General features: G+C 50.1%; 1 protein-coding gene across 1 annotated transcript in view; it reads right to left on the bottom strand.

The window, feature by feature from the left end:
* ECE2 (endothelin converting enzyme 2) overlaps positions 1-7597 on the bottom strand; it is a 60213-nt gene extending 52616 nt beyond the window's left edge. Inside the window, exons 1-2 of the mRNA XM_015426916.1 lie at positions 7511-7597; positions 659-803 (exon numbers count right to left, since the gene is read on the bottom strand). Coding sequence (XP_015282402.1) covers positions 659-803; positions 7511-7597 — 232 coding nt within the window. The remainder of the gene's footprint in view (positions 1-658; positions 804-7510) is intronic.
* Positions 7598-9793: the final 2196 nt, after the last annotated feature.

Below are 9793 nucleotides of genomic sequence, written 5' to 3'. Positions count from 1 at the left end.
GAACCGGGTAGTGAAGGGCGAGGCATAAATCCAATCGCCTCCTCCTCCTCTTCCTGTTCCTCTTCTTCTTCTTCTGTATTCTTGGCGCTAGCGGGGGGGGGGACAGTGGGAGGGCTTCTATTGTCCTGGCCCCACTGGTGGACCTCCTGATGGCACCTGGTATTTGTGGCCACTGTGTGACAGAGTGTTGGACAGGATGGGCCATTGGCCTGATCCAACACTGGCTTCTCTTTAGGGTTGCCAAGTGGCACTTACCCTACCGGCGGGGGACTCCAGTTCGGCTCCCGGTGTGTGCCGAACTAGAGTTTTCCCTTGTATGGCTGTGGCCCCACCCCCAGCATGCCCGGCGTCATAACGTCACTTCCCTGTGATGTGCACGCTGGGGCGGGGTTCCCCCCGGGGCCCGATTCCCTGGCGTCGGGGAACGGGCCTCTGGGGCGGGGGGGATTTCCGCCCCCCCGGGGGGATTTGGCAGCCCTACTTCTCTTATGTTCTTGTATGAGGGCAACCGATAGCAAGCCTCACAATTATCTTCTGCTCAGGATGTGAACTGCTCTGCTCGGAAGGGGAGGGGGAAATCAGAGGGAACACTGGACTGGGGAGGCCTGTTTAGGAATCCTCCTCTCCTCTCCTCTCCCCCCCCCCCCCCCTCACTTACCTCTGCTGTACTGAATGCTCACGGCGATGACCAAGCCCAGCAGCAGCAGGAGCACAAAGAGGACGACGGCGCACAGGGCCAGCCTCAGCTGGGTTCGGGAGCCCAAGCGACTCAGCAGGGGGCCGCTGCCCTTCCGAAAGCCCACCTTGAAAGCAAAAGCGGAGACAGGGGGGGGAAAGGGAAGAGAAGAGGTGAGGTGCTGGATTTGAGGCCTGCCCTGCCCTGATATGGACGGTTCAAGCTAACCAGAGCTCATCAGACCGCAGGAGCGAAGTAAGGTCGGCCCAGGTTAGTACCTGGATGGGAGGCCGGCAAGGAAGGCCAGGGTTGCTACGCACCACCTCTGTTTTTCTCTTGCTCTGAAAACCCTACAGGGTCAGCCCTGGTTAGTGCTTGAATGAGAGACCAGCAAGGAGGAGGAGGAGGAGGAAGAGGAAGAAGAAGAGGAGGAGGAGGAGGAGATCGGTTTTATACCCGGCCCTTCACTTGGAGTCTCAGAGCGGCTTACAGACTCCTTTCCCTTACCCTCCCCACAACAGACACCCTGTGAGGTAGGCGGGGCTGAGAGAGCTCTCTCGAGGACTGTCCTTGAGAGAACAGCTCTGACAGAACCAGGGCTATTTTGGGGCAGGAACGCACAGGAACGGAGTTCCGGCTGGCTCCAGAGTTGGCCACGCCCAGCAGGAACTCATTAGCATAATAGGCCACACCCAACAGCAGAAACTAATTAGGATTGGCTACATCAGGGGTGTGTGGCCTAACATGCAAAGGAGTTCCTGCTACAAAAAAAGGCCTGGGTTTTGACAACAAACAAGGTAAACAGAATAAGAAGCAAAAGGTGGGTGTGGCTGGATAACCACATTTCTGGTAACATGGGGGTGCGGCCTAATGTACTAATGAGCTGTGTGGGCAGGGGTGTGGCCTAATATGCTAATGAGTTTCTGGTGTTGGGTGTGGCCTATTATGCTAATGAGTTCCTGCTGGGCTTTTTCTACAAAAAGAGCCCTGGACAGAACTATGGCTTGCCCAAGGTCATCCAGCCCCAAATACACAAATTCCACTCGTAGAAAACACCATCAAAGATTGCCAAAACAATATACTAAACCATTATAAAGTTGGTGGTGTCACAACAACAACTCCTTACACTATGAACTTTGTGGTCAGTTGAAACTGCTTAAAACAGGTTCCACTCACACAGCCGGCAAACTGAAGAAGTCGAAGGAAACGCATCTTCCAAATATCTAGAATGGGCGTCTTTGCAAAGGCTGCTTGGAATATGGGCTCTTTTTGTAGCAGGAACTCCTTTGCATATTAGGTGACACACCCCTAATGTAGCCAGTCCTCCTACAGAGCTCTTCTTACAGGGGCTACTGTATGCTCTTGGAGGACTGGCTACATTAGGGGTGTGTCGCCTAATATGCAAAGGAGTTCCTGCTACAAAAAGACTGAGTACATGGACTTTATGTCTTATCTTCAAAGGAGGAAATGGAAGGGAAAGGAGTTTGTAAGCCGCTCTGAGACTCCAAGTGAAGGGCGGGGTGTAAATCCAATCTCTTCTCTTCTCTTCTCTTTTCTCTTCTCTTCTCTTCTCTTCTCTTCTCTTCTCTTCTCTTCTCTTCTCTTCTCTTCTCTTCTCTTCTCTTCTCTTCTCTTCTCTTCTCTTCTCTTCTCTTCTCTTCTCTTCTCTTCTCTTCTCTTCTCTTCTCTTCTCTTCTCTTCTCTTCTCTTCTCTTCTCTTCTCTTCTCTTCTCTTCTCTTCTCTTCTCTTCTCTTCTCTTCTCTTCTCTTCTCTTCTCTTCTCTTCTCTTCTCTTCTCTTCTCTTCTCTTCTCTTCTCTTCTCTTCTCCCAGATTAGAGTCCGTGCACTTAACCACTGCACCAAAAAGCCCAAGACTGTTGTGCAGAGGTAAACAATAGTAAACCACCTCTGGACGTCTCTCTTGCATGAGAACCCTACAGGGTTACCGTAAGACGGCTGCCACTCGATGGCATTTTCCACCCCCCAATCGCCGAGAGTTGCCTGATCTAATCAGATCGCAGAAACCAACCAGGGCTGGCCCAACCTAGTGAGTTCATAGCAGCTATGAGATCCGAGCCAGAGGCTTCTCTGGGTGTAGGGCTCGGTCTTGGGTTCGCCAGCCTCCAGGTGGTGCCAGGAGGTCTCCCGAAATTACAACCCCTCTCCAGACTACAGTGATCAGTTCACCTGGAGGAAACGACGACTTTGGAGGGTAGAATCTGGCATTGCGAGGTCGCAGCCCTCCCCTCCCCAAACCCCACCCTCCCCTGGCTCGACCTCCAAATCTCCAGGAATTTCCCAAATGGGAACTGGCAACCTTATTCAGAGTTCTCAAAGAGTTTTCAGAAAGGGGGGGGGGGATAAGCAAGATTTTTTAAAAAATATATCTCCTCAGATCTTGGAAGCTAAGCAGGGCCGACCCTGGCGAGCAGTGTTCCCTCTAAGCTGAGTTAGTGTGAGCTAGCTCATAGTTTTCCAGCCTCCGGCTCACACATTTTTTATCTGAGCTCAGGAAGAATGGCTCCAGAGCAAACTAATTTATGCAGAAGCCAAATGGCTCACTCACACCCAGTGTTCCCTCTAAGCTGAGTTAGTGTGAGCTAGCTCATATTTTTTTTAGCCTCTGGCTAACACATTTTTGTCTCAGCTCAGGAAGGATGGCTCCAGAGCAAACTGATTGATGCAGTAGCCAAATCTCTCGCTCACAACTTTAATGCCAGGAACTCACAAAGTAGAATTTTTGCTCATGAGACTCCACAGCTTAGAGGGAACATTGCTCACACCTTTAATGCCAGTAGCTCACAAAGTAGAATTTTTGCACACAAGACTCCACAGCTTAGAGGGAACATTGCTGGCAAGTACTTGGAAAGGAGACCTCCAAAGAATACCAGGGCCGGGAAGAGAAGAGAGAGAAGAGATTGGATTTATACCCCGCCCTTCTCTCCCCGAAGGAGTCTCAGAGCGGCTTACAATCTCCTTTCCCTTCCCCTCCCCTCTCCACAACAGACACCCTGTGAGGTGGGTGGGGCTGAGAGAGCTCTGAGAGAACGGCCCTTGAGAGAACAGCTCTAAGAGAACTTGTGACTGACCCAAGGTCACACCAGCAGCTGCACGTGGAGGAGTGGGGAATCAAACCCGGTTCTCCCAGATTAGAGTCCGCGCCCCTAAACACTACACCAAACTGGCTCTCTGCGTCAGTTAAAGTGGGGAGGGAGGCGAAGCTCAGAGAGGTCCCTGCCTCCAGCCTTGGAGAGCCACTACCAGCCAAAGCAGACGAGACTGGATCAAGTGGGTCAGGCCGCCCCTCGTACAAATCCCTCTTCCTGTGCTGTGTTGGCTCATCCATCTTGTCTCCCCTGGCGATGCGCTCCCTCCCCCTCGCTGTTTGGCAGATTTATCAGCTGACAACATCTGCCAGGCCCCGAGAGGAACGGAAAGACTCTCGGAACAGCTCTGCTTGCCCTTGAGGGGAAATGGACTTCCCGGCAGCCTCCAGTTGCAGTCGCCGGGGACGGAGGTATACAGAGCGCAAGCATCTTCCTATATGTATTCCTGGTTCAGAGTTTTAGCGCCCAACTACAAATGAGGAAAGGAGGGCTAAACGTTAAAGCCCTGGCTCAGTTTATATAAACAACAGATCAATGGGTTATCTGTTCCTGGACTGTACCATTTCATACTGCTCATGGGGGAGTGTCCACATGCTACACTGGGAACTCTAAGTCAACAGGTCAGGGAGAAAGCTAGGCTGGCACCCTTGGCCTTGAAGTTCAAATTTTCGATGCAAAGGATTTTTTTTTTTTAACAAAAAGGACGAGAAGAACTTTCATACCTCCTGCACGTAGGAAACCAGACCCAGAAACAAGGGAGTCCATTGCTCGTTCCTGAGCTCCCAAATCAAGGATCTCCAACCAGTGTTCCCTCTAAGCTGAGTTAGTGTGAGCTAGCTCACAGTTTTTTAGCCTCCGGCTCACATATTTTTGTCTCAGCTCAGGAAGGAGGGCTCCAGAGCAAACTGATTCAGCAGCCATATCACCTGCCCACAACTTTAATGCTAGTAGCTCAGAAAGTAGAAATTTTGCTCACAGGACTCCATAGCTTAGAGGGAGGAGGAGGAGGAGAAGAAAAGGAGGCGTAGGAGGAGGAGGAGAGGAGGAGGAGGAGGAGAGGAGGAGGAGAAGAAGGGGAGGAGAAGAAGGGGAGGAGGAGGAGGAGAAGAGCAGTCTCCTTTCCCTTCCCCTCTCCACAACAGACACCCTGTGAGGTGGGTGGGGCTGAGAGAGCTCTTTCGAGGACTGCTCCTGAGAGAACAGCTCTGAGAGAACTTGTGACTGACCCAAGGTCACGGCAGCAGCTGCATGGTGTGGGCAATCAAACCCAGTTCTCCCGGATTAGAGCCCGCGCTCCTAACCACTACACCACAGTGGCTCCCGACACCTTTCCTGGTAGAAGCTAAGTGTTTTTAGAACCCGGGAACGGCCAGGTGCGGATTTTCCCCAGCGAGGCTTCTCATTGGCCGCTGGAGAACTGATCGGCTGTGCAGATTTTTGAAAACACGGCTTCGGCAGCAGCTGCCACTGCAGCATATGGATCTTCACTGTGTGACTGAAGGTAGCTATTTTGTGACTGGTCCCACCACCTGCGGCAGCCTTTCGGCAGCAGCCATTTGCGGGCTGTGACCACCACACTGCCTCAGAATTCTAAAGGTGCCCACAGGGTCAAAAAGGCTGAGGACCCCTGCCCCAAAGCATGATTGGAGGATTGGGTCCATGATGTCTGAACTGGGCCACTGTCGGGTCACCTTCTTCTGGGAAGACCACACCACCCAGGCATACAGACAGGTATGAGCTCTGTGAGGAAGTGGAGAGGGGCCATTTATACCGATGTTCTCCTTAAAAGGGGATTACACAGATTGATGGCGGATAGGTCTGTCAGCGGCTACTAGCCACAGTGACTAAAGGGAACCTGCACGTTCAGAGATGGTCAGTCCCAATGCCAGGAGGCAACATCAGGGGAAGGCCTTGGCCTCTATGCCCTGTTGTTGGACCTCCAGAGGAACTAGCTGGTTGCCATGAGAGGCAAGATACTGGACTAGATGGACCACTGGTCTGATCCAACAGGGCTCTTTCTTATGTTCTCATGTGCTGTCTGAAGATCCGGCACCATTATCTGGATGCACACAAAGGAAAAACAGTGTGCCTCCGTTCCAGGGTTCAGATCTAGAACACATGAAGAAAGAAGGGAATGCAAGGAGGTACTGATTCCCTTCCCAGATCGTTCCAAAGATCTGCCTCATCCAAGACTCCGGCTTCAGCATCAGCCAGATGCCGAGAGGCTCCCAAATGAAGCCTGACAGAAGAACATAAGCCATGTTGGATCAGGCCAATGGCCCATCCAGTCCAACATTCTGTGTCACACAGTGACCAAAACCCAGGGGCCATCAGGAGGTCCACCAGCGGGGCCAGAACCCACTGTTGCCCCTCAAGCACCAAGGATGCACAGCATCACTGCCCCAGACAGAGCGTTCCATCTATACCTTGTGGCTAACAGCCACTTATGGACCTCTGCTCTATATGTTTATCCAGTCCCGTCTCGAAGCTGTCTATGCTTGTAGCCACCATCACTTCCCACAGCAGTGAATTCCACGTGTTAATGACTCTTTGAGTGAAGAAGGACTTCCTTTTATCTGTTCTAAGCCTACCGCTCATTAATTTCATGGAATGCCTACGGGTTTTGTATTGTGAGAAAGGGAGAAGAGGACTTCTTTCTCTACCTTCTCTAACCCATGCATAATCTTATAAACCTCGATCTCGTCACCCCTCAATCTTCATTTCTCCAAGCTAAAGAGCCCTAACCTCTTTAACCTTTCTTCATAGGGAAGATGTTCTATCTCCTTAATCATTTTAGTCACCCTTTTCCACACCTTCTCCCAAGCAGCTATCTTAGTTCACAGGAACACAGAGGTTCTCTTCAGCTACCCAGGCCTGTAGCTTTTCCGCAAATGTATCCTCGGCGCTTTTGTCTAATCCTTAACTTTTCAGTCACAGACAGAACAAATTACCCTTGTTATCCAACTACCCTGACATTTCGAGAGGGGTAATTTGGCCAACATCAATTCCCTACCAACGGCTTCGCTTGTCACAGCTGGCGTTTAAAGACCTAAGCTGGGTCGGTCGATTGTCAAGAGAGATCTTCCGTAACCATTTTCCCTGGGTGTCTCAAATTTTTTATTTTTGGATTTTTTAGGGTCCTTCCTATTCTTTTGAAGAATGCCTAAGCAATGTCTACCTGGATGGATTCCGGTTTTTAAGGATTTCACGGAGAAGCACTGCATCATCCTAAATGAGATATCTGTCTGAGATGATTAGATTTGTCCCTGAAAAATCTCCCCGGTTTCCCCCTGAGGATTAAAGTTGTAATAATTATCAATCACGGGTGCTACCGGGGGCCTTTGGAGGGCAGTGGGAGGGTCTGGAAAGAGCAATTTTTCATTTTCCTTTCTACAAGCTCTTTAGAACTCCCTTCTTAGCCAGAATCAGCCTTATTCATCGCCTGTTTGTTCATCTCTCTCTCTCTCTCTCTCTCTCTCTCTCTCTCTCTCCCTCCCTCCAGCCTCTGCAACCAGCACCGGCCAAGTAATTATGCAAGCACCAGAGCCAGCGCCTTTATTATTAATTTAATATCATAATCCAGTTGCCAAGCAGCAGCTGGGACGACTCCTCTGGGAAGTTACGCGGATGCTCAGAGAATCGCATCCAAGAGCAATGCGTAAATCGTCTGCACGGTGCGCTTGCACGGCACTGCGTGCCGGCCCTGGAAGGCCGGATGCTTCCTACCTCCATACCGTCCGGAGAGGTGCTCCCATCTGCCGCGGCATCTGGAGCGTCTTCATCCTGGAACACAGCTCGCTTGTACTCCGCCATCTGAAAAGGGTGTTGGGGGGGGGGAAGAGGAAGAGGCAGAGAACAGACCGGTCAAGAGTCTCAGCCTCAGTCTTAAGTCACATCTCCTCTGTCCCTATTAAGCTACTTCAAAAATCCACGGGGATGGCCAAGAGTCTTTCCCCAAGGGCACCCTGGGAATTGTAGTTTTTGTAAAGCGGCTCTCGGGGAAGGGAACCCTGAGGTGAATGTCACAGAGAGATTTCAGCCTCGCTCGCTTTGTGAGTCAGAGCTCAGGGTCCGGACACTGAAAATCATTTCTTTTTTCCTGCCTGGCACATGAACCGTCCCTATTTCAGACCGCGACTGAATTGCCGGTGATGAAAAGCTGGGCGCTGTCCAAAACGCACAGGCTGTACAGTGTCGTTGGCTAAAATACATCCGCTTTTGTGCTCAGTTGTTCTCTGTGTGAGGGGGTTTGGCCCACTTGCAGGGATGGAGGAACTCCTCCAATGTAAGAAATAACCCGAGCAACTGAAACAGCGGGTGCACGGAGGAAAGAATCGGTATCACAGAAGAAGAAGAAGAAGAGAAGAGATTTGGATTTATACCCCGCCCTTCACTCGGAGTCTCAGAGCAGCTTACAAACTCCTTTCCCCTCCCCTCCCCACAACAGACACCCTGTGAGGCAGGTGGGGCTGTGAGAACTGTCCTTGAGAGAACAGCTCTGACAGAACTATGGCTTGCCCAAGGTCATCCAGCAGCTGCAAGTGGAGGAGTGGGGAATCAAACCCGGCTCTCCCAGATTACAGTCAGTGCACTTAAGAGAGAGCCAGTTTGGTGCAGTGGTTAAGTGTGTGGACTCTAATCTGGGAGAACCGGGTTTGATTCCCCACTCCTCCGCTTGCACCTGCTGATGTGACCTTGGGTCAGTCATAAGCTCTGGCACAGCTGTCCTTGAAAAAGAGCAGTTTGTGTCAGAGTTCTCTCAGCCCCACCCACCTCACAGGGTGTCTGTTGTGGGGAGGGGAAGGGAAAGGAGTTTGTAAGCCGCTCTGAGACACCTTTGGGTAGTGAAGGGCGGGATATAAATCCAATCTCTTCTTCTTGTTCTTCTTAAGCACTACAGGAAAGGGCTATCTGTGCTAGAAACCACAGGGTTGATGGGTTTTACAGTTGTCAGGCTCCAGGTGGTATTACAACAAACAGGACCACAGTGTGTAATAGCCAGTGAAACAGTAAATCACCGTGTACAATTAACCAATCTTTGTTGGTTTTTATATGCAAAGTTGAAAATTGAATTATTAACAATAACACTACAATATGTGATATAAAGCTTAGCAGTACATACAGAGTAATACAGTACTAGTTACAGACAAACGACGGAGTTCTAGTACACCATCCGTTTGCGTGTCCTTCATCAGGTTTGTCATTCTGTACTTATTTCTTCATTAGAATGAAGTGCTGCAAGCCATATTTCAAAATGCTAATTCTTATACAATTTTTGATGTACGCTACTGCGCTTAGATTCTGGTGACTGGGGAGCTTAGCCAATTTTTCCCTTCTGGGGACTGAGGGAAGCTTAGCCAATTATGATATGCTGTAGACCCAGTCACGTTAGAGCTTGCTATAGGAGCTCCCCAGTCACCAGAATCTAAGTGCGGTAGCGCACATCAAAAATTGTATAAGAATTAGCATTTTGAAATATGGCTTGCAGCACTTCATTCTGATGAAGAAATGGGTACAGAATGACAAACCTGATGAAGGACACGCAAACGGATAGTGTACTAGAACTCCGTCGTTTGTCTGTAACTAGTACTGTATTACTTTGTATGTACTGCTAAGCTTTATATCACATATTGTAGTGTTATTGTTAATAATTCAATTTTCAACTTTGCATATAAAAACCAACAAAGATTGTTTAATTGTACACGGTGATTTACTGTTTCACAGTCTCCAGGTGGTGGCTGAAGATCTCCCAGCATTGCATCTGATCTCCAGGTAGCAGAGATCAGTTCCCTCGGAGAAAAGGGCTGCTTCGGAAGGTGGGTTCTATGGTCTTATGCCCCACGGAGGTCCCTCTCCAAGCTCTGCCCTCCTCAGGCTCCACTGCCAACATCTCCAGGAATTTCCCAACCCAGAGCTGGCAACCCTAGTTTTCACCTGACAGGGGTTTTGTGCTTAAAAAAAACAAAAAAAACCCAAAACTGTTTCATGGGGGTGGGTGTCTGGCCAGCA

The sequence above is a fragment of the Gekko japonicus genome, unplaced genomic scaffold (assembly GCF_001447785.1).
Source record: "Gekko japonicus isolate JY-2015 unplaced genomic scaffold, Gekko_japonicus_V1.1 scaffold238, whole genome shotgun sequence".
Classification (NCBI taxonomy): domain Eukaryota; kingdom Metazoa; phylum Chordata; class Lepidosauria; order Squamata; family Gekkonidae; genus Gekko; species Gekko japonicus.
This window is presented reverse-complemented; position numbering and strand designations above follow the sequence as displayed.